This window comes from Haliotis cracherodii, unplaced genomic scaffold (genome assembly GCF_022045235.1).
Source record: "Haliotis cracherodii isolate W230 unplaced genomic scaffold, xgHalCrac1.p SCAF_18, whole genome shotgun sequence".
In the NCBI taxonomy this organism is placed as follows: Eukaryota; Metazoa; Mollusca; class Gastropoda; order Lepetellida; family Haliotidae; genus Haliotis; species Haliotis cracherodii.
Genome location: NW_027266273.1, coordinates 13,060,190 through 13,086,146, shown reverse-complemented (window position 1 = coordinate 13,086,146; position 25,957 = coordinate 13,060,190). Strand labels below are relative to the sequence as shown.

At 39.3% G+C, this 25,957-nt stretch overlaps 2 protein-coding genes across 6 annotated transcripts in view; one reads left to right on the top strand and one right to left on the bottom strand.

The window, feature by feature from the left end:
• LOC139465781 (uncharacterized) overlaps positions 1–25,957 on the bottom strand; it is an 81,033-nt gene that overhangs the window by 48,080 nt on the left and 6,996 nt on the right. Inside the window, exon 1 of one of the 5 annotated variants that reach the window (XM_071247683.1) lies at positions 10,213–10,233. The exons of 1 other annotated variant lie outside the window; for it this stretch is intronic. In XM_071247683.1, coding sequence (XP_071103784.1) covers positions 10,213–10,218 — 6 coding nt within the window. In that variant the 5' untranslated portion in view covers positions 10,219–10,233. Of the gene's footprint in view, positions 1–2,140; positions 2,372–2,594; positions 2,668–8,521; positions 8,593–10,212; positions 10,234–25,957 lie in introns of those variants that run through there. 3 more of the 5 variants (XM_071247685.1, XM_071247688.1, XM_071247686.1) reach the window with 3 other exon arrangements.
• LOC139465779 (uncharacterized) lies at positions 4,020–25,524 on the top strand. Its single transcript, XM_071247682.1, has 11 exons — positions 4,020–4,133; positions 14,590–14,692; positions 15,321–15,433; positions 16,860–16,956; positions 17,965–18,086; positions 18,675–18,777; positions 20,208–20,341; positions 20,612–20,717; positions 22,446–22,573; positions 23,982–24,008; positions 24,790–25,524. The coding sequence occupies exons 1-11, from the start codon at positions 4,097–4,099 to the stop codon at positions 24,846–24,848; spliced, it is 1,029 nt and encodes a 342-aa protein (XP_071103783.1). The 5' UTR covers positions 4,020–4,096; the 3' UTR covers positions 24,849–25,524.

Below are 25,957 nucleotides of genomic sequence, written 5' to 3'. Positions count from 1 at the left end.
TAAAATGAGTAACATTTTGTGTCATGATACTTGCAAGAAATATATTTATGTATTTGCGAAACAAAAACATGAGTTTTAAGTAAAGGAACATATTCTCGCCCATGGGCCTACCCATGGGCCAATCTTCGCCCATGGGCAGTAAATATTGAGTTTTTGAACAATTTTTTTTTCATTTCTTCTTCCTTGGTATGTTTCCATGGAAACAGCATGTTTAATTTTGTAAATATCTTAGACCGAGACTGGGCAAAGACCGTAGAGTTTCTGGACTATTGGGTTTCCAGAATTAAGATGGGACGTGTTGATTTGTGGTTGAGCATTTTTGTGTAAAACTAAAGACTGGGGTAAGACATTGATTTGGATCTGCATGACCTCTACCATGTTTGAAATGTTGTAAATTTGTGCCAAGAAAGGAAATTTATTCATTTTTAAAGATAAGATACTTAAGATATTGTATTGTGCGAATTTCCTTGTTTTAAAGTTTTTAGACTTTAAATCAAATTTTATTTTAATGAATACATCAATGAAGAAGCATCTGAGTACCGATAAAGGGCCAGTTCAGTTCATTTGTTTATATAATACTACAAACTAAAGGTATTTTCAATTGAAAATAAAACACGTGACAAAATCAACTGAGAGATTTAGTTGCATTTGATCCTCTGTTTATATCTATTTCACAATTGTCAACAATTTCATGCAACCTGATTCCCCGGACACAGGGTTGCTCACGAGTATCTCTTGGTCTATTCTGAAACAGCCGGAACCTTATAATACTATCGGTTTACAACCCATCATGTAAAACACATATCATTAACTAACCGCTATTTGAAGATGATTCTCTTTTGGTGCCTTTGATTGACAAGTAAACATTTTATTTTCAAATTCAGGTTTCACTCATACATGACACAACAAAAATAAACAATTTACGCTGCGTGATTTAAATAGCATATAAGTATGATATTGGGAATATAATCAGTCAGGTGTGACATGGGCGTGATATCTTCTCTTCAGTTGAGTCTCTCTGGGTGTGACTCAAAATACTAACTTGTGTTGGCTTATTCAACTGCGTGGTCACGCTGATACATTGTATGTTTAATAACTTATTTGTCAGTCATCCAGAGTGTTAATAGGCCAGACATTTTAAACAACAACTCGGTTTACGAACCCGCCGACTCCAACAAATTAAACACAAATTTCACCAGGCTTACTGTAGTGAAACATATCCGCCGTGGCAATACACCCCAACCACCCCAACAACAACTTAGACAGCACAGACTACTCCTGGGACGCTTGTTATTTTGTACTTGTCATGGTATTAGTCAGTTAAGATAACTTAGAATGTGTACTTTGAATAGCAAAATGTTTCCCAGCTAAATTTTGTCTTTTTGTCGTATTTTATTGTTATTGTTCGTAAGAGAACGCAAGATAATGACAGTGATTAATAACTGTATATTCTGTGCTTCTGATACATACTTCATACTACATAATATCAGCATTAAGGTGTGTGTTTAGTGTCCATAGGAGTATTGCTGTTTTTTTCACGTGCTGGCCTCATAGTTTACAAACATGTGTTTTTTGTCGTTCGCTAACGGAGAACACTCGCCCCACACCTGGCGTACCGCTAAAACACTTATCTCCACTCGTTGTGCTTCGCTTATAATTTTACTACTCAAGAAGACTCGTCAAGTCTAGATTCTGTGTTCAACTGGTGATCGTGGTGGTCTGGACATTATTTCCGGAAAAAGCTGCATCCTTGTTGGATACACACTTATCCTATGAATGACGTGTCAAACAATTTCTCCAGCCGTATGAAAGTTCGACGTTTAACAATATAGGGATAATAATTTGTACGTAAACAGTTGATTAATGTCGATATATGCAACCAACATTCTATTTTTGAAATGTCGAAATGACATGAAAAGTAATTATTTGGTCACCCATTACGAACGACCGGGGCGTTTATAGGTGTTAACACAAATAACGTATGGCGACATTCGCCATGTATTATGATATGACTTTAATATCCTGGTAAACTTCAAACCAGTACAGCTACATGACACTGTTTTGTCGGGAAAAAACCCGCCACACACTGACCTAATTCAGCGAACATCGACCTGGCACATGCTGTATAATGGGCACCTACCTATAAGTCATGTGGTCAGGGTAACCCCCGGGTAGAGCTGGCCCAACCTACTCCATGGATGGCACATGCGACTACTGCATATCCGTGTCACAGTGACATTGTGAGTGGTGGTCATATGATGCCCAGATCAACGGTCTGCTTAACATATCGAGTCGGTTGTGACGCTTGTGCCCTAAAGACACGGAGTGCTGCTCACACACCTGTGTAGCTGGTCACGGTGACTACCTTCAGACTACAGGTGTATAGTTCTCCGGGGGATATATACCACGGTATTGTCAATTGGAAATATATATATCTGACTTGTCCCAGCTTGTTTGCTGAATATTGTAACAGCAGGAACTGAATACCCTCGTGTTTACAATCCATCGAGAAACAGTATTTATTACAACAGGTTGACTATGTGATAAACACATTCCTTTATACATATAACCATGCAGACACTATTGACACCTACCTCTCGACTGTGTGGTTCATGGCACCTCTAAATCCTGGCGTATACTTTGTGATTTTTATACCCTTTGATGGGCTCAACACGAACGCGTCACTGTTAATATCCGCTTCACATCCTTGACAAATTGCTTATAATAAGACACGCACTTTTTACAGTTGAATGTTTGCCAGTTTTTCGGTATAAGTTAAACAGGATGGATGCACTGGAGCAAACTTTTACTGTGTTCTTCAGTTACCTGGTGCAATGGAGTTCAGGACGTCTAGCATACCCTCCAAAAAGATGACACTATATACCTATTAATAGGAGTGAATGTAGGACTTGGCTTAAGGCTGATTTTAATAGTATTTCAGGTATATTCTATGGTGTCAGCTAGACGTTAGATGTACGTCCAACGTGACAGGGGCTTCCAGTGACGAGGAGGACATTTGATGAATCAGTGACAAAAAGGATGCGAAATGCAATTCCCTTCTTTGACTTAGATATGTCCCTGTGTTTTGTCAGTATAACAACTGACGTGCCCTTGTATGTGTTTGTGACGGTTTCTAGCGTTGGGGCAGCATACACTCACTTTTTCGCGAACATATGGTACAGTAAACTACGTTTATAACGAACACGCTTATAACGAACTGACCGATATAACGAACTTATTCTTTAGTCTCTACCATGAGTTGTATAAATGCTGTATATGTGCTTATAACGAACAACGGTTATTACGAACTAAAATTAGTGGTCCCTTCGAGTTCGTTATAACCGTAGTTTACTGTATCACCCCTAGTTGATAGTGATTCATAAACACATGATATAGTCGGCACGACTCTGCGTTCTTATGATCATGGAATGAATTCTGTTTTTTTTATTTAGACGTTTGTTTGAATATTATATGGACGTACACTGAGAGTAGGTGCCTCTCAGTGACTTTATGTTGGTACAACCATCACTACACACGGGACCTCTCTCTTTGCGGCGTGCACATGTTTCTATGTGTAAGTGTGACGTCACGGCAATGATGCTGAATCATGACGTCATAGCTTTGTTAGGCGAAAAATAATTAGACCTCGGGTTTTAAACGCAAATGCCGCACCCCCCCCCCCCCCCCCCCCCTTTAATTCCGAAAAAAATCTTTATTTCTGTATAAATTACCACCAAAGACAATAAATAGATCTTAATTGTGCAACCCCCCTTTTAAAAAAAGCTGTATCCGCCCTTTCATTGAAACAGATCATACAACACATTTTGCGTTGCATAACGGAAACATTTTGTGTTTACAATGACAAACAATATTTTCTAATACGTATATGATACACACAAAAAAAAGCAAATCCTGAAGCCATGGAAGAAAACACGGAGTGAAAAGCAAAACAACTGTTCATAAACACGCAGGCATTCGTGACGCGCCTAAACACAACTTGTTGTGGGCGTGAGGGGTAAGAAGGGACCAGACTTGTTCCCCTCCAGAGTGGAGTGAAGGAAATGTCATTGATATCACTGTAGTCGCCGAGTCGATAATGTCGCCGATAGTGTTGTTGATGTTTGTTCTAGCAGGTAAGTGGATGATTAGTGTGCAAAACTATGCAATTATGATATACCGTTTACTACCGTTAAAGTTAAAGGCTATATCCTGAAACAAGTTATATTGACAGATTTGAAACAATACCTGCTGCATTTATTTTCCAATAAGTGGGGCGGACTTGAAATCCGGAAAATGTTTTTATTTAGCATATGTATTTAGTTTGTCGGGTAAAAGTCAGAATAATTTCTACCTTTTTGACCGACACAAACTATGCTGTGTGTGTGTTTAACGCCGCACTCAGCAATCAATACTCCAGCTATATGTCGTCAGTCGAGTCAATCCAGTGATTGACATCATGAGTTTCGATCTACGCAATTGGGATACGATGACATGATATCATCCGAGTCAGCGAGCCTGACTGACGACAAGCATGGGCTACTTCTGAACCGGAACTTTTCGGGTTGTACTAGAAGTCCACGTTTAGGATACATTAATAAATAGATGTTCCCCTTAAAATCATTTTGACCGAATTTTCCAATCAATAAGTCAGACGGAGACGGTTCCAATGAAGTGAGCCGTGTCTTGCTGTGTCGAACTTATATCAAATTTTTACACCTAAGTCAAAACAATCTGGTATGTGGTATACTTGAACTCAATGCAGTAAAGTGTTGTTATTCATGCGGTTCTGGTGTCAGTGGATTATCACTTTTTATGCAAGTTGACAAACCTATATATAGCTAGCGACTACCGACCCCCATCGACCTCGCTCACAGGGCGCGGCATGCCGTGCACTGTATACACCTTACTATACAGACTTTTCTTTCACGGGGCTACTACAGACTGACAAAGACCTCTATGAGCTGAGGATTTTCCGTGCGGGGAACAATGATGTACACATACACACCCAAAATTCTTTCACCGATTTATGGATATAGGCTATGTTCCGATTATACTAAATCGGAACGTTCAAAGTATGTGGGAACCCTTTGCCCCATGACTTAGAAACGTGTTATGTATGTATTTTATAAAAGGTGAAGGGTCATATTTTGTCAACATACAGTAAAGTACGGTTATAACGAACTCAAGGGGACTACTAAGTTTAGTTCGTTATAACCGTAGTTCGTTATAAGCACATATACAGCATAACTACAGCAAATAATCGGGACCAAAAAAGTAAGTTCTTAATATCCGTAAGTTCGTTAAAAGCGTGTTCGTTATAACCGCAGTTTACTGTATTTTGTAACTTCTTTGATAGGCATTTAGAAGTTGGGGCACTGAGTAAGGATAAGAATAAGAGCAACGTTTCGGTGTAGCTTCTAAGCAAGTGATAACGGCGTTAGAACCTACACCGATTCGTCGCTCTTAATTGTAATAAAGATGTTGTTTATCCATATATTTTTATTCTTACTTAACATATTTTGTAATGACTTCATATCATCTAACGTAATGTTGTCATTGTAAAGCATGCGTTTGTTTACTTGTAATAAACATGTTCATGTATAGCCTTGCGAACTGACAAGGCAAAAGGGTTGCTGAAGCATATTTATATGGTAAACATGTTAACATTAAACATATCAATGCATTATCTCTCCCATTAGAGTAGAAAAGCGTTAATGTGTTTGGTTCAAGTCCATACTTTTTTAAGTAAGAAATAATGACTCGGGTATGGGTACTGATGACAAAGAATCAGATTTTTAAGTTTTCCAGTGCTCTTGCCATTGCCGTTACACGAACCCTTGGATTCGGTTATATTACATATCGCTTTTCCAAAAAAACATGTGTGTCAGCATATATCTATCCAAGTTACCTACCAGCAAACATACTGCTATATAAGGTAATCATACATGTAAACACATATAGCGTCATGCTACAGACATGCAAACACATATAGCGTCATGTTACATACATGTAAACACATATAGTGTCATGCTACAGACATGCAAACACATATAGTGTCATGCTACAGGCATGTAAACATATATAGCGTCATGCTACATGCATGTAAACATGTATACTGTCCTGACACAAGCATGTAAACGTATATATCGTCAGACACAAGCATGTAAACATATATACCGTCCAGGCACAGGAATGTAAACACATATACCGTCATGCTACAGGCATGTAAACACATATAGCGTCATGCTACAGGAATGTAAACACATATAGTGTCATGCTACAGGAATGTAAACACATATACCGTCATGCTATAGGCATGTAAACACATATAGCGCCATGCTACAGGAATGTAAACACATATAGCGTCATGCTACTGGAATGTAAACACGTATACCATCATGCTACAGGAATGTAAACACATATACCTCCCAGACACAAGCATGTAAACATATGTACCGCCCAGACACAAGCATGTAAACATATATACCGTCCAGACACAAGCAAAGAAACATATATACCGTCCAGACACAAGCAAAGAAACATATATACCGTCATGCTACAGGCATGTAAACCCACATACCGTCTAGACACAAGCATGTAATTATATTTTCCGTCCAGACATGTAAACATATATACCGTCCAGACGCAAGCATGTAAACATATATACCGTCCAGACACAAGCATGTAAACATATATACCGTCCAGACACAAGCATGGAAACATATATACCGTCCAGACACAAGCATGGAAACATATATACCGTCCAAACACAAGCTAAGAAACATATATACCGTCATGCTACAGGCATGTAAACATACATACCGCCTAGACACAATGATGTAAATATATCTACCACCATGATTCAAACTTGTAAACAGTTTCCTCACATCCATGTATACATTTTGAGATCTGATTGATTCACGTGATCTATGTATCCCGCCGGGTAGGGAAATAAATGTGTGAGCGGGAGAACATATTTCTTTTCCCCTTTTAACTGTATGTTGGTTACGAATTAATGAATGTCATGTGACACAGCACAAGTTGGCCAGCTGTTTCTATCAATTTTCAATATTTAGGTGTTTTTTTACAATTTTCGATTGAAACATTCGTTATACCAGCATCACCCGGGGTATGTGTGTTTTTATGTGTCCTAGGTTAGGTTTTATATCACGAGCCGGAGGTGAGTGCTAGAACCCGACGATGGAAGAATAAAACCACATACATCCTGCCGCGGGTGATACCGCTTGAACTTATAATATACTGTCCTTCCATAAGCATGTAAACATATATGCTGTTATGATACAAGCGTGAAAATAATGTACTGATACAATACCGTACGGACACAAGCATGTAAAAATATATACCTCGTGATACAAACATGTAAATATATGTATCGTCCTGATACAAACATATATACCATCCTGATACTAACATACACACATACATTGTATACAACCCTCGTGATACTAGCATGTAAAATTAATATTAGTATATATCGTCCTGATACAAACATGGACACTAAAATGACGTTATGATACAAACATGCAAACATATATACCGTCTTGATGCAAACATGCAATCATGTATACAGTCGTGACACAAACATATATACCGTCTTGATGCAAACATGCAAACATATATACAGTCGTGACACAAACATACAAACATATATACCGTCTTGATACAAACATGCAATCATGTATACAGTCGTGACACAAACATACAAACATATATACCGTCTTGATGCAAACATGCAATCATGTATACCGTCTTGATGCAAACATGCACAGATATATACCGTCTTGATGCAAACATGCAAACATATATACCGTCTTGATGCAAACATGCACAGATATATACCGTCTTGATACAAACATGCAATCATATATACCGTCTTGATGCAAACATGCAAACATATATACCGTCTTGATGCAAACATGAAAACATATATACCGTCTTGATGCAAACATGTACACTTATATACGGCCCTGATACAAGCATGTGAAAACAAAACCGGTCATGATACAAACATGTACACTTATATACCGTCCTGATACAAACATGTACACTTATATACCGTCCTGATACAAACATGTACACTTATATACCGTCCTGATACAAACATGTACACTTATATACCGTCCTGATACAAACATATACACTTATATACCGCCCTGATACAAACATGTACACTTATATACCGTCCTGATACAAACATGTACACTAATTCTTATATACCGCCCTGATACAAACATGCAAGCACAATACCGTCCTTAACATGTACACAAAATACTGTCGTGATACAAGCCTGTAAACGTGTATACCGCCCTGATACACACATGCAAACATAATACCGTAGTGATACAAACATGCAAACATGTATAGTTGCTATATTTACAATGACGCTGCTGCACATTATTCAAATGGAGTTATTAAAGCAATGAAAATGCTAACTGGTTGCGTATTTCATTCCGAAACTCTGAGTCATTCTATTCGCAACTACCGTGCCTATATAACGTACCTTAACAGGCAGGAGGACACCGAAGTACGCACGAGAAACGTGTGGTTCCAAGTAGTAGACAGTCTCAGTGTGGTGACTGTTTTCAACCAAACATATACAAGGGCGTATAACATTTTTATCAGCCACCTCTTTCTATTGATGGGCCCTCACTTTGCCTACAGTCATAACACAGATGAATGCATCTTTTTGTTAGATTGTTGGCAATCTAAGCTTAAGGCAAGATGAGGGACCATATTATAACCATTGCATTGCATTGCATTGCATCTTCTTTATAACGAGTCAATACTAACTTTAAGGTCTTTATGTTGAGCAATATGCCAGCAGCTCCAGCCTTTGGTGTCTACATTTCACAACGTTTTAGATGGAACCGAGCATGCTCTTTTTACCAATATTTCAAACAACATCATACGACTCTTACAAAAAGATTGGTTGATCAGGGTTACAGCAGTCAAGACAGCAGTAAAGATTTCAAATAGCTTTATGGTATAAATGTGGAAAACATTACCAGATGTGGCGCATCAGTGACAAAAATTATGTCGGATGCAATTCCTTATTTTGACTTGTACCCTATTTGCTTTTGCCTCGACCACCTGGTATCTTCAATATTAGAGAGTGATTTATAAGCAGATGCTCATGACATAGCCGGAATCGTACATTGGACTCTGCTTGAAGTGGAGATTTCTTATGATATTCGCATTTATTTACCAATTGATGGTGGTAGGTTACCCACTATACTTATGAATCATCAGCTCAGTTAAATGTACCACCCAAACATGTACATAATCACTGCATCATTGTGTATCAGTCTAATCCATCGTTAGTTCTCTTTGTTTATAGAAACTAAAACGTAACTATGAACAACATTTACTACACGTTATAGGGTTTCCCAGTCATAATAATTTGATGGTCAGTGATCTACTCAGCCTAGTGAATCTGGGTTATCGAGATGTGCCGCTCCCGTCTCACGCCCCATTAACTTAGCCTCGGGTATGTGATCCCGCATTACGAATGTCTAAACACTGACATTTGTCTCCGCAAAGAAATCTGACACAATGTTTTCTATTTGTAATCAAAATTGTATTTATATATCATTAACCATAATATTTATTTTTCTCTATTTTATTTGAATATTATTTTTGAAAACAGATGCAGGTGTAAGTGAGAGAGTGAGGTTTTACGCCGCTTTTAGCAATATTCCAGCAATATCACGGCGGGGGACACCAGAAATGGGCTTCACACATTGTACCCATGTCGGGAATCGAACCCGGGTCTTCGGCTTGACAAGCTAACGCTTTAACCACTAGGCTACCCGATCGCCCCGCAGATGTAAGTTGCATCATTTAATGAACATGTGTCTTTTAGGAGCACTGCTATGTTAGTTAAATAAACCTTCATCTGGCTTAATCAGAACAGGTCCTCCCCCTTGTATAGCCCTAACAACTGCGAAAGGAGGATGTCTTAGAATAATGTAGGGAAGGTAAGTCAAGAAAGCAACATGTGTCTGCAAAGTAGGATTTTCTAACTTCAAAACATGTAAACAATATTAGTTTCAATGTGTGTGTGTGTGTGTGTGTGTGTGTGTGTGTGTGTGTGTGTGTGTGTGTGTGTGTGTGTGTGTGTGTGTGTGTGTGTGTGTGTGTGTAATGTAGCTATCGATAGTGTTCATTTGAATTTTCGTAGGCCTCGCTTACCTTCATGCTGGCTGAAATATCGTTTTAGCTGTCTTTCCTATCAGGCCCTGTAATATGTTTTGTACAAGTAGTAAGACAAGTTCTATGGATGAACAACTTCTTTATTACGATTAGTGCGACGTTTCGGTGTAGATCCTAACACCTTTATCAAGCAAGTGATGGTGGTTTGTAATAGTAGGTTTATTATATATGTATTATATATATTAGATAATGTCTCCAACAAATGCCTTTATAGAAATGATTCTTTTTCGGACTTTCAATACGCTTTTGTGAGCAATCCGTTGACAATGATAGGGCGTTAGATATACGTGCTGACATATCATTGCCATGTGAACTCGCTGGCTTTTATTGGCAACATTAATTTCGAACAAATATGAATAGAGACGCGCAACACTGCTTCAGTATTCTATACGAGTACGCGTTGCCACCAATATAGCAAGCGCTAGTTTATGAAAGCCTTTATATTTTCAATACATGTTGTTTTATGGGTTTCATTGGGGATAAAGGGATTATGAATTGGAACTTATGTACACATATATTTTTTAGAATATGTAGTTTATATTATTATGCAAAGGAATGCAGTATATTAGATATTTATTTAATAACCCTGCACACATATAAAAGTCGCCGTCCGAATACTACCTACCGTGGGACATATTTTGCAATAAATCACTTAGGTTTGTAGGTACCAGTTCGCGATGACAACGATGAGTAACAGGGTGTTTAAGGGGTTGTACCCCTTCACATGCATTCTAAAACACGGGAGCCGAAGCGTCATCGACGCATGCCTTTAAAGGGTATATTAAGGACATATTACTTATCAATCAAAGCATTATTCTTCAGACAAAAAAGTCGAAAGAGCAGGATGAGATGTTTTGCGTCGATTATTTGGCTGCAGGAAACTGTCCTGGAACTTAACCCAAGACGCTTTCACTCACTACATTTGTTCAGCACACCAATTGACCATTTTTTGTTTGTTTGTTCTTTAACGCCACAATATTCCAGCTTTATGCCGGCGGTCTGTAAATAATTGAGTCTGGACTAGACAATCCAGTGACTGACATAATGAGCATCAATCCACACAATTGGGATACGATGACATGCATCAACCAAGTCAGCGAGCCTGACCACCCGATCCCGTTAGTCGACTCTAACGATAAGCATAGTCGCCTTTTACTTCAAGCATGGGTTGCTGAAGACGTAGTCTAACCTGGATCTTCACGGGTCTCAAGCGATAATTTAACTTACCACTATTTGAAGAGGTCTGACGCATAGAGCCGTTTTGATCAGTTAGCGACACTCGGTATCATGTAGATGACGGAACGTGATGAGTGTGTTAAATGGCATCAGGATCACTCGTTGGTGGACCAAAGTTACAAGAAACTATTCTTACCGGCAATCTTCAAAAGTGTCTGTCACGACTTCCGCTTAGTCTGGCAGTGTGGAACAGTGTCGGGCTAACGATCCGACGGATTCTCACAAAAACCTGGTTTGCTTGTCTTAAAGAATTCTAAAGGTGTTCCTGTAGAATCATGACAATCCAGACTACACAAGCCAGAGTTATCTGTATAATGTTAAGGTATTTCATTAAGAAGGTATTTCACTGACATTGTATCTTAAGTGTCTAATGGTTGGTCCAGACATCTATACTAAACACATACGAGGTTGTTTAAAGAAACAAAGTACGTCTTATCTTGTAGTGTCTTGAGTGTCATCAAGAGTTCTGGGAGCAACCAAGATTCTAGCAATGTGGTCATGGTTGGCTCCCATGTGTATCATATCCAGGGCCCGCTCGTATTTCTGTGGTTATTTATTTTTTATCAGTGTGAGTGCAGTAAATACCATCCGTATCATTTATATAACCTTATTACACGTGTAGTTTCGGTTGCCAAAGCGGCACATAACTGTCATTTTCTTTTGCATTTTCTGCAAAAATACGTTACGTGGACGTGTATCACTTTCTGACCAGTGCATAGTTTTGTTTGGACGATGTGTTTTACATTGATTCTGTTTGAACATTCGCCCCGATTATGTTTCTAGGTTTGTCAGCACCATACCCGTGCTCGTGGGTTTCACCGAAAGGATAAACGTCTGAGACCTGCACCACTCGGGCTTTCCTCCCACATTAAGCTGACACGCCGCGATATAACTGGAATATTGTTAAAAGCGGCGTTAAACCCAACTCACTCACTCACTGTTTGAACATGTGTTTTTTTTAATTTATGAAATTTCATTTTTAAAGTGGCCTTCAGTTTATGTTATCGATTGTAACTTAGAGAAATGAAACTGATACAAACATTTCGGTGCACATTTTATCAACGTCTGCATTTACCCAATTGCTCTGGGCATTTGATTGACTGAACGTGAACCCTGACCTTTACAGCACCGATTTTGCTACATTCAAGTCATTTGCTCATGTTTCGCTGACAGGAATACCTTTTATGTTTGCGCTAGAAAGGCAACAGAGGAACAAAAATTGAAGTAATATTGTTTTTGAAAGTTTATTATTAACTGCTACAATACTTGGCTTAAACATACTGCGCAATGGACTACGTAGAGGACTTAACAAAAGTAATATGAAATAGCGTTGAGATACAACTAGTATGGAATGCCAAGCAAAATGTTAAGTGCGTAACATGACTGTTGGTCTAATAAAGCTTAAACCCCGAAGAACTGTCGTGTTTGTGTTATGAATTAAAAACGTGAGTGAGCGAGCGAGTTTTTTTAACGCCGCTTTGAATAATATTTCAATTATATGTCCCCGTGGCAGCTTTCTGTACGCGTAGGGGCATAACTGTGCCGACTGTATGATATGTGTATAGTGTAGTGTGCAAACAAGCATGTGTCCAACCATAAAGACTTGTAAGGCACTTACAACATTTATATAGATGTTGGTTAAAAAGTGTGTACCAAGCAGCGACGTTTCACCGACACAATCACAAACACATTTGCAATACATTTGGCAATAAATGTGTCCTTGGTGAATAAAAATAAGAACGCAAGGCTGGAACATGTGCATATACAAAAATAACAAACATCATAAACATATGTGAACACGTGTAAGAGAATTACAGGTGTAATAAAATGATTATCCATGTGTCACACACAAAGAAACAGCTATCCAGATGTTCAAAATGAAATAAGTACAGTAAAAGACGTATAGTGTCGCATGTTCTTTAAATAAATAAATAAATAAATAAATAATAAATAAACAAATAAATAAATAAATAAATAAATAAATAAATGAATAAATAAATAAATAAATAAATAAATAAATAAATAAATAAATAAATAAACTAAACCATACTGTATAGTGCTTTGTTATAGTAATGGATGAAGCAGTTTCTGACATCAGCCTCTTCTCTGTCCAAATACAAAATCAAAACCACGGGTTTCCTGTGATTTTGATGAAACGATGTGAGTGAGTGCAATGTATACAATTGTTGAATTTTACTTTGATCAATGACAGAAACACTTAATAAAGAGCTTCAGCAGACGTTTGTCCCTCTTTTATAGATAACTCTTTCTATGCCTAAACAGCCCACTTAACTTTACGAGGAAACAGTCTCTACGTTCCACAAAGCAGTTATTGTAAGGAATGTAATTAAACACCCGGATGTTGGGGTCGTTGTTCGTTTTCTGATCCTTTACGTTACCACGTCAGATGGGCAAGGAGAAGTTTGTGGTCGGTATACTACGATACATTAAAGACATATTTCACTCTGGAATTTGAAAACTCCATGATATTTTCAAAGGGGGCTGTCGTATAGTCTAGTGGTTAAAGCGTTCGATCGTCACCGACGTTGGGAAATGTGTGAAGCCCATTTCCGTTATCCACAGCCGTGATATTGGTAGTACATTGCTAAAAGCGCCGTGCTAAGTTAAAACCTGACTCACTGTAGTCAAACAACCGTCAGAATAAGACGTGGATCTTGGCTCTAAGACACGCGAAGATCCGGGTTAGAATTGATCTTCAGCAACCCATGTTTGCCTTAAAAAGCGACTATGCTTGTCGTAAGAGGCAACTTACGGATCGGGTGGTCAGGCTCGGTGACATGGTTGATACATGTCATTGTATCCCGACTGTGTAGATTGATGATCATGATGTGAACCACTGAATCGTCTCGTCCAGACTTGATTATCTACAGCTCGCCGTCTCATAGCTTTAATATTGCTGAGTGCGGCAGTAAACAAATACCCACTTTACCCGGTCTAAATGCACGTAATGACACACATTCTGAAACACTAGACAATAAAATATTTGTCGAGAACACATCCCTTCAACGTTTATAATCTACAACAATATCCCTTATGTCTTTTGATTTTCTTGTTATGTAAAGTGTTTTCAAAACATTTTAGGTTAATATGTAACTTCAGGTCTCATTTTGGGGGAGACCTGCATCGAGAATCCAGCCTGTCAGGACAGTCTTTACATGGCAACCACGCGTCTACAATCAGCAGACTACAGGGGGTACTGTCGGTAAGTCACAGACCAAGCCACAACTGTCCACAGTCTACAGACTATATTCGATACTGTCGGTAAATCACAGACCCAGCCACAACTGTCCACAGTCTACAGGCTATATTCGATACCGCCGGTAGGTCACAGACCTAACTACAACTGTCTACAGTTAGAAGATTATTTGAAGTCCATCTTTAGTTAGACTAAAATCTAGTCTCTGAAATGAACATATCGTACATAAAAACAGTTGTTCAGTTATCTTAATAAAAATATAATAAAAAGGAGCCCAGTGACTCTCTTCATTTTCAGATACTGCAGTGATCTAGACTTGCCAAACATTATAGACTTGCATGGGCTGTATTTGATATATATTTGTATCAGGGTCTGTAAGACAGACTAATCTTTAGTATATACTCATATCTATTTGTAGTGTTGGGGTATGTATACACAATCTAACTTCTCAAGTGAGCTTTTTATTTGTTGGCGTGTCAAAGTAAGATACATAATCATGCATATGACTAATATTCCCCAGACGTGATAAACCTGTGATGTTTATTTTAGGACATGGAGGCACGACGCCTTGCTTACATGAATAGCCTTACAACTCCACGTGTCGCCAGCTGTTTTTTACTTTCTCTCATTTCAGCCACTCGGAGACGTATGTATCGTGTTTGGAAGCGGCTCTCACTGGCTGTAACACAACATCCGCAAACTTACTCAACCACACCCGAAACACACAAGCTGTCTACTGCGCCAGTGGTACGTATTTCGGGAGTGGACAACCCTCAACACAAAGATATACGAGACTGTGTAAACCATGATCTGTATGTAAGATGAGTGTGAGTGCTTGCAAAGCTGTACAAAGCTGTAGATTTTCACCACTTTGGTGCAACCCACGAGCACTGGTATGGTGATGGCAAACCTAGAAACAAAATCAGGGTACAACCCACGAGCACTGGTATGGTGATGGCAAACCTAGAAACACAATCAGGGTAATTTTCTGTTAGAACCCACAATCATTGTGTCTGCACGACGAAGGGAAAGCAAGTCTGTGCAGCGAATGGTGGTCTCAAGACTACCTGGTCACCCGTGACTCACATTTTATATCGTTACATATCGTTACATATCGTTACATATCGTTGCATACACACCGTCTTAAGACCACTTACTGCACCAGTACAGCATATATCGCTGTTTTTCATTACCGGACGAACAGGTTTGAACGTAAACGTATGCCTTTGAATCAATCCTGATATGTTTGCGGGGCACGGGTGGCCCAGTTGACTAAGGCGCCGCGATTCGCCGTGCAGAGTTGCGTCTCTTGGGCACGCCAGAAACCTATATATGATTGTGGGTTCGACTCCCGGTTCACCCCGATTATGTTTCTAGGTTTGTCAGCACCATATCCGTGCTCGTGGGTTTCACCGAAGTGGTTAACGTCTAAGACCTGCATCACTTTGGGCTTTCCTCCGACATTAATCTGACACGCCGCGATATAACGAATACTGTTAAAAGCGGCGTTAAACCCAACTCACTCACTCGCTCACTCGCTCACTCGCTCACTCGCTCACTACAATGTTCACACATGCTACTCATATATACGAGATCCATCAAATAAATACACCTTCCAGTATCAGTTGCCATATATATAATTACACAACGTCGTAATCGACTATTCGAGTTAAAGGAGTTAACAATGTTTCGGTGTACGTGTACACACACATACGCAGACGAAGGCGCAGACGCAGACGCACGCACACAGACACCGAAACGTTAACTCCTTTACCTCGAATAGTCGATTATGACGTTGTAAGTTGACGGTTCCGGCAGAATCCATACCAGTTGTCCGCTTGTCTTGATCCACAGATAACCCCGGTTATCTTGTCGAACGTCGAGTTAACGGCGTTACACTGTACATAGGTATCGTTGTGAAGAGTGGATGGGTGTGGTATGAGCAATATTCCAGCACTATAAAGCAGTGTACACCAGGATTGTACTTCACATATTATACCCATGTAGCGAATCGAATTAGGGACTAAGGATTGACGAGGGAACGCCTTAACCACAACGTTAGATTGTAATGAACAAACGATAAAAACACACCTACCTCACAGGTACTGTGTCAGTAAGAGCTAAAACATGTAGTGTCTGCAACTGTTGAAGAATGGGTCTTTGTGTCTTCCAGGAAATAATCCTGGCTACCAGGAGTGCCTGTCACGACACAGTGCCTGCCTGGCGATATACGACCGGTCCCAGACAGGTCCGTCAAACACAGCCTGCAGGTACTGTATCCAGAGTGAGTGAGTGAGTGAGTGAGTGAGTGTTAACAGTGTTAACAGTGTTTCAGTTCACGAGGTGTCAGTTTGAAATAGAAAGAATTCTGCAGAGTTTTAAGCAAAAGAGACCTCGCCAAATGTATATTACACCACACACACCGTTACAGCCTGATTCATACTATTCTCAACAGCAATCCGGTCAACCAAATCACCATTTATTTCGTTCTGCCATGAATCTGTATTAAATATTCTGCCCTGAAACTGGATTAAGTATTCTGCCCTGAAACTGTATTAAATATTCTGCCCTGAAACTGGATTACGTATTCTTCCCTGAAACTGGATTAAGTATTCTGCGCTGAATCTGTATTAAGTACTCTGTCCTGAAACTGGATTACGTATTCTGCCCTGAAACGTGATAACGTATTCTGCCCTGAAACTGCATTTAGTATTCTGCCCTGACACTGTATTTAATATTCTGCACTGAAAATGTATAAAGTATTCTGCCCTGAAACTTTATTAGCTATTCAGCCCTGAAACTGTATTTAGCATCCTGCACTGAGACTGTATTAAGTATTCTGCGCTGAATCGGTATTCGGTCCTGAAACTGTATAAAGTGTTCTGCCCTGAAACTGTATTATGTATTCCGCCCTGAAACTGTATTAGGTATTCCGACCTAAAACTGTATTAGGTATTCTGCCCTGAAAATGTATTATGTATTCTGCCGTGAATATGTATACAGAATTCTGCCTTGAAACTGTATTAAAAATTCTGCTCTGAAATTCCAACGGAGAAACCTGTTATTAAAATAAACACGCACCTAATGGATCAACGTCAAATGAAGATGTTGGACCCCGTTATATGCACTATTGTGATGTCCAAATTATCACAATGACGGATTGCAGAAAGCAATTAAATAATACAATAAAGTTGTCAATCAACTATTTTATCTCATATATCTGATATGTGTATCGACGATTTTGGGGTGTATTAATGCATTTAACGTGTTGTCCGCAGCGCTCTGGAGCAGTATGTTGTGTGTGTTCTGCGTGATCTATCATCTTGTCATCAATCAGTCTTCAACGTTACGTCTATGACTCTAGCATTGAATGACAGCGTCAGTTTGTCGTGCCGTAGAGGTGAGTGGGATGCATTTCATCAGTGCTAAATGACATAGTGCTTAATATTCATTTTCGGGGGAGGGAGGTTCATATTGAAGTAAGGGTGTGGTTTTTTTTTTTTAGGGTTAGGGTAAGGGTTAAGTTTATAATAGAGTAAGGGTTAGGTTTATACATGTATTAGGTTAAGGGTCGTCGTAAAGTTAAGACACCAGGCTGAAACCTTATTTTGAACTTGTCGCAACTGTATGATTGATGAAAATATACTTTAATAAGCATACAGAAAACAATATGAAAGTAATCCGGACATAATATGTTATTTCGCCCAAAAGTGATATCCACTTCATATTTTAGTCGATTATAGTATGTTGTCCCTTAACACAAAAAACAACTTCATTGACCGTTCTTGTATAAAAATGAAGAATTCTTTTGACCAATTCTTTTGCTTGCTCCGAAGTTTAAACATTTACCGGGCTTATACCTAAAAGTCATTATAGTATCGATTGATCAAACAACGACAAAATATACCATTTCAATTGTAAATGGTGTACAAATCGAGGATGTACACGTGTAGACATTGCTTCTCCTCCCATGTTATGATCTTTGTAGAAACTGGGAACACATCGTGCGCTGTCCAGTACATCACGTGCCAGACTACGTCACTCCTGGTCACCCAGAGTTTGGAGGAGAAGAAATGGGATGACTTTTGCAGGTCAGTCTAGACGTGAGTCAACAAACGGGCATTTGCTTCATTGTGAAAATAATGTGAGTGACAGGAGCTACTGTTAGAGAAGACACGTTTACCCTTTTCGCTGACACCGGGTGTCATCACAGATTTTCAGTGATCCATTCATATAATTTTCATCACTATTTTACGCCCAATTCTGTTTCGGCAGATGCCTGTTTTCTCATAACACAGATACATGTTTCAGGATTGACATGTACACTTAGTCTTGAACATCCAATATCGTTACTTTGTAAGAAAACGGACAGATTTATGGATGAAAACTTCTGGTTTATTGTACGTTTTCTTACTAACTCACCAACTGTAAGAATGCCAATCAAACAGATCGTTACTTTGGCACACATCTGATGTCATGAAATAATCCAGATGCTGTGTCTTTCTGAACGTTATTCATAACATGACGTGATATCATCTTAACAAAAAATAAAAGCGACAAAACCATTTCCATATTCTTAAATAAATCTCTGGCCCAAACAGAGTCGATTGTACAACGATAAAAAACGCATTTTGCAGCACGTCCCTGCGGGATTCTGACTCTCGAATTCATGTGTGTTCAGTTATACGCCTAATGGTATACGTAGTACCATACAAAATTGCCGAATAAATCCGAATCATACTTTAGAATGACACAATCTTTATGGAATCCGTTTATTGCTTTCAAGCATTCCAAGAGGTGTATTCTAATTTGGTGTGAATTTGCTTTTATTACACTGTACTAATCAGTTAGTCAGTCTGTATGTGGCCCGGTGGGTCCCGATGGGTCCCGATGGGCTGCATGTACGTGAGTGAGTGAGTGAGTGAATGAGTGAGTGAGTGAGTGAGTGAGTGAGTGAATGAGTGAGTGAGTGAGTATGGTTTTACGCCGCTTTTAGCAATACTCCAGCAATATCACCTCGGGGGACAACAGAAATTGGCTTCACACAATGTACCCATGTCGGGAATCGAACCAGGGTCTTCGGCATGACGAGCGAACACTTTAACCACTATGCTCCCCGACCGCCCCCTACATGTACGCAAAGGCGCTTCTCAAATATAATGTACAGTTCAATGACGGTCACGGCTCAAATACGTTCTTTGAAAAAAATTGGCAACGTTTTTTTAGGCAACAACTAGGCATTTAGGACCACTTATTTACTATCAACATCTCGCTGTGTATTTCTGTTAAAACTGATTAAGGTTATTTTCATTGCTGTCAACACCTCGTGGTATATTTCGTTTAAAAAAATGCTTGTGATTAATGTTCTCTTTACTTTCAACACCTCGTGGTATATTTCATTTAGAACTGCTGGTGATTATGAAGGTACACTTTATTGCAGTCAAGACCTATCCTATACACAGCTATGTATATTCCTTCCAAAGCATTAAATACACCGTGACTTACACGCACTTCTCCCCAGCTATGCTGAGGCCTTCCTGGCGTGTAGGAGAAGTCTGCAGGAGGGCTGTGATGATATCTACACCACAGCAACAGCATTGACATTGCCGGGAGAGGTGGTGACGAACGATAAAGCAATGTATTGTAGTCCAGACGGTAAGATTGTTGAATGTGTCTGATGTGGTTACCGCTGTGGTAAAGTTTTAGAAATCTAATGAACATGTTTATCATGGAATGAACGAACTTGGTTCAAATCTTCCTGTAACATCTGGCAGTTCTAAAAGAGAATGACATTCAGGTAATACAATGATTAAATATGAATCAATAATGCTGCATTTGTCACAAAATGCTACTAATGAGTTAAGGAAATGAATGGTCAAAGATGATATTTTTGAATAATTGTTTCTATCCATTTCATGTCATAAGGATCAAGTCCAAGCTATTTGTCATGTTTAACAAAACTAAAGTCCTGCGAATCACGTCTTTATATAACGGGCGACATAGACAACACGGTGGTCCTTTATTACTGTAGGTGAGTATATATATATCTTGTCGATATACAGGTATACAAGGCATTCATGCTGGGAAAACAGGTGTATATCCTCGAGCATTTCAGTTATGCAACAATATGTGGATCCCACACCCAGTATATTTCCACTAGTAATCAATCCCTTAGACGAGTATATCGAAATTGTGGCCTTGCATCGTTGTATGTCATGGCATACGTGACAAAAATAGTTTAATATATAATTACATGTTTACAAGAGAGACATACGTTCAGTGTAAAGCTAGGTAACCTACAGAGATGATAGTGGGCGTACGGTTCCATGATCAATTTAGCCCTCTACAGGTAACCTAATTCCACATTGAAAACAGCCTGTTCTGCTTCATTCTACCATGACGAAAGCAACACGAATATGTTGGTGTTAACGATTGAATCAGTCTGTGTCCAACACTGAGTCAAAGGTTTGGAGCAGGTTGTTGAAAATGTATTAAGAGAATACTGGCAATGGTCTTTAAAAATGTATGTCGTTGTAATTGACTCGAGCTCAATCCCTGTGCTTTTTCATCAATATGTACTGAAACACTTTGAAAACGCATGACTCTCGAAACCAGTGATTAGTAGCTTATACCCAGGTATGAAAACGTGAATGAAGGTTCAACCTCAGACAAAGTTGTTCCAATCTTGCATGCCTTCAGGCCTCACTACCACACACCAATTTGTGGGGGCACGGGTGGCCCAGTCGTCTAAGGCACATCGATTCGCTGTGCAGAGTTGTGTCCCTTCGGTATGCCGGGAACCTATGATTTTGGGTTCGAATACCGGTTCGCTTCAATTATGTTTCTAGGTTTGTCAGCACCATACCCGTGCTCGTGGGTTACACCGAAGTGGTAAACGTCTGAGACCTGCATCACTTCGGGCTTTCCTCCCACATTAAGCTGACACGCCGTGATAAAGTGGAACACTGTTAAAAGCGGCGTTAAACCCAACTCACTCACTCACTCACTAACTCACACCAATTTCTTTGTTTTCTCTCAGTTCGCTGAAAACATTTCCCAAATCCACTATTCGTTTTCATGGGGTGTCAGAATGCTTGACTGAGTTTCATTAACATTGAAACTACTTCTTCAGCAAACATTATGTTATCACGCCTAAACAAGATGAAGCAGCCACCCCACTATCATGACGTCACACAGAAAAATATATCGGAGACAGACAACGCCTAATTTCAAGCTTCTGTTGTCTCAAAAAAAATATGAACCAAACTCCAGAAATATTTCTACAGTCTTTCCTGCCCCAAATGATACGCTCTGGATTTTGTTACATGAATTTTACATATCTAAATATTTATGTCAATGACAATCATTAGGAGGAAGTACTGTTCTTTTGATATTAGCTTGCACGATGAACTGGTCATCAGAGGTGGTTATTGTGATTTGAAACCATTGCTGGACCAATCAGATTCAAAATATTGCATTTGTTTTGTTTTAAATATTTTCACTCACTCACAATATCTTTAATTGAATGGAACAGGATATAACAAATCATAACATTGTTTGTATCAGGTGCATATTTCTTTCAAACGTTATAAGGATAATGCAAGATATTGGCTTGTGAGACTGTGTAATTGTATATATCCCATTGAACGTTATTACTCACAGCGGCGATGCAATGGTCAAGACAAAGCACCCGCTGAATGCCGAGGGTTCGAGGTTTAGGTTAAGCAATACCATAGAGGGTTATTGTTTCTGTGTGCAGGTCGCTGGTCGATTACAGGGCGTGCCTGTCACAAGACCTGGCAGCGTGTCAGCAAGACACCATCAGTCTTCCGAGTCTATTGGCCTTGGCCACTGCCAACTTCACCAGGACGTGTTCTGGCATCAACAGTGAGTAGCATTTTCACTTATCTTAGAAGGGGGCCATGGGTTGTCTGAGGGTCGTCTGAGGTGCCGCGACTGACTGTGCAAAGAGTTGTGTGCCTTAGGCATGCCAGGCACCTATGATCCCAGATTTGCCCTGATTATGTTTCTAGGTTGGTCAGCCCTGACCTGTGTCATTTTGGTCTTCCCTCCTTGAATAAGATGACAGGCCAATTATTACACAAATGCTGTTCAAAGCGGCGTTAACCTCTTATTAACTTATTTAAAAAGCATCTGTAGCTGTATCTAATAGAATGTGATGACTAAAAATGTGTCACTCATGTCCTAAACAAAATATCACAATACACGTAATAATACATGACACAATAATTACATGAGATCTCCAGTAACTTTTGCTTGAGAAGCGACTATCTGGATTGGTTGCAACTTGGATGATAGTGTACCCCGACGGCGTGCGACGGTACGCATAACTGTGAGAGACATTCTCGACATCTCACATTCTCGGACTTAAGGCTTATCTAGCTTGTTTCCAAAGGTCCAGATCTGAACATGCGAGAACGAGAGAACGCGAGAATGTCCCTTACATCCATGTCCTATACATAACACCAATCACTGCATGGTAGGTTTGATTCAAATTCGATAATTTACAGACCGCTGTGGCATTTTTACAGCAAAAAAACAAAGGCAGTAGCTTTCAACTATACGTAACAGCTTATAAAACCTATTCAATGACTGAAAACAAAATAATGTAATAAACGGTGCACTGATCAATCAGGTGTGACACATACACTGGAACATGTGTTGTGTTAAACATTAACATGCAATACACGTTTGCGTGCTATATTAAAGTGTTGACGTCATCTGCGTGCATTTGGCGAGGTACAGCTCGGTGATGAATATTGCATGCCCTATAGCCATAAGCAATCAGAATGCTTCATGGTGCGTGTGGATTGCTTCATAGCGTATGTGACGTTCCCTTTTCGTCTACTGTCAGTCTGAACTTTTTATAAAATTCGTCAGGTACTTTTATAAGTACATGTTTGCCTGCTATTGTGTTACCGTCATCTGTAAATAGACATAATACTATTATTATTGTTATTATTATTATGATTGTCATTGGTGGTTATTATTATCATTACTGTTTATCTTGACCACTGGTAATTTTTATTATTGCATTGGTTATTTTTTGGGTTATTATTATTGTTATTATTATTATTATTATTATTTTGTGTGTGTTATAGTTACCATTATTTCTTCTGATGTTAACATGTTGCGATTTCAAGCAACATGTGGTTTCATATGAATCATTTGTGATATACGCCTTATGCGCATGGGACGTTAGTTGCTGAAGTTCCCAGTACTTGACCTATCCTATTACATGCACCATATTCATCTAGTTTAATGTGTGTTTCAGTAAATGCTGGAGTCCGGGAAATGAGCTGTAAGTGATATAATTACATAAAGCGAACCCTCTTTAATCCACTTTAAGAAACGTCAATACGGGATCTCCTGTATACTCAGTACAATCCACATGTTAACCGGAGGCGTTACTGTACACATCATATCTCACCAAGTCTCGACAATCGGTGTTTCAGGTATAAACGTAATGAAAATGTATTAAATATTTTTGTGGCAAATCTACCTGTACATGTGATAAACATGTAAATAAGATGTATATTATGTTCATTTTATGACTCATCCGTGAAGAAATCACCCGTTTTTATAACAATACACCTTCACTACACATTGTGTAATAACATCAGATGCAGTCGGGACTACTTTGGGCATCGGCTGGTCATTGGAATGAAAGTGGCACGGGGGCCTAGTCGTCTAAGGCGACGCGATTTGCTGAGCAGAGTTGCGTCCCTTGGGCGCGCCAGATACCAGTGATTTTGGGTTCAAATCCCGGTTCGCCTCGATTTTGTTTCTCGGTTTGTCAGCACCATACCCGTGCTCGTGGGTTTCACCGAAGAGGTAAACGTCTGAGATCGGCATCACTTCTGCCATATAGCTGACACGCCGTGATGTAACTGGAATAATGTTATAAGCGGCGTTCAACCCAACTCACTCACTCACTCATTGGAATGAGGTTCGGCAGCACTGTGCAAGCGTTAGATACGTTTTGAAATACACCCATAATAAAACGATATCTTCCGGGGATTCGTTCAGTAATATATATACTTATTTCCTGTAATATATAACATCGACCTCCTCTGTTGCAGGTTCGTCAACAATGCTGTTGCTGCTGGTGACGTGGGTTGTTTTGTTGTGTCGTTCCTGACGAAGCAAGACGATGGCGCGACACTCCAAATTGAACATTTTATGCATAAAAATGGCATATATTACAAACTTTACCAACGTTAGATGTACTGCCGTCTAAATTTGGTTGAACTCTATTGAGCTGTTCATCTAAAGGGTACCGTCTAAAGAGCTTGAGATCGACAACATGTCGTTGTATGCAGTTGTACTCAGGGTTGAATGTTGTACTGTTAGGGGCAAACCATTTAAAACTCAAAGAGGGGGTATATGTGTAAGACCCACTTGTTGCTTGTTTTTTTTCTTTTTTTCTTTTTTTTTGTTTGGGGTTTCTTTTTCCTTTGTTGGGGAAGGAGAGGGGGCAAAGAATGAGCATTTCTCATTATAGTTTTTTCAAAACATTCAAGCCCCACCCCCAGACAGCCGCTCCCTCCCCTAAATATCAAATGATGAAATTATATATACGATATTTCCAGTATTGTAGAACCCATGTATATACAGTCAAACACCGTTGTGTACGAATTGAAGGGATCTCTGTAAATATTCCGAGTTATCCGAAGTTCAACACAACCGAAACATGATGAATGAAGAAGGGACACGCAGGGACCAAGTTTTTACTTTGAGATAATCGTAAGTTCGACACAACGGTGTGATAGTAATGCATAGATATAGAGACTATATGCAATTAAAGAGTTTCTTGTCGTGTGGCAACAAACAATACGGATTAATTCGGATGAAAAGATGATTTTTGTAATCTTTCAAAGAACTTCTCGAACTGTTTCTGGCTAGTTACATGAGGACCTGTAGCTGGAGATATAACAGATTTTGCAATGTAATACAGGCTTGTGATATAGTGAGTGACTGAGTTGTGTGTTGCGCCGCATTATTCAAGCAAAATTAATGCTGGATACAGCAAAAAAGATATTATAGACAACAGACGGATGCTAAACACGTGATACACAGGACCCAATGTCCAAAAACACATCCATATTAATGGGAAATCCCCGTGCCCCTTTTACTGAAGGTAAACAGGAACCTATTAGAAACCTATCTTTGCATTACACTCTAACCTCTACGGAATTCAAGTATATATGCACAAACATGCACGTAAATTATAATCCATTTACTACTAGA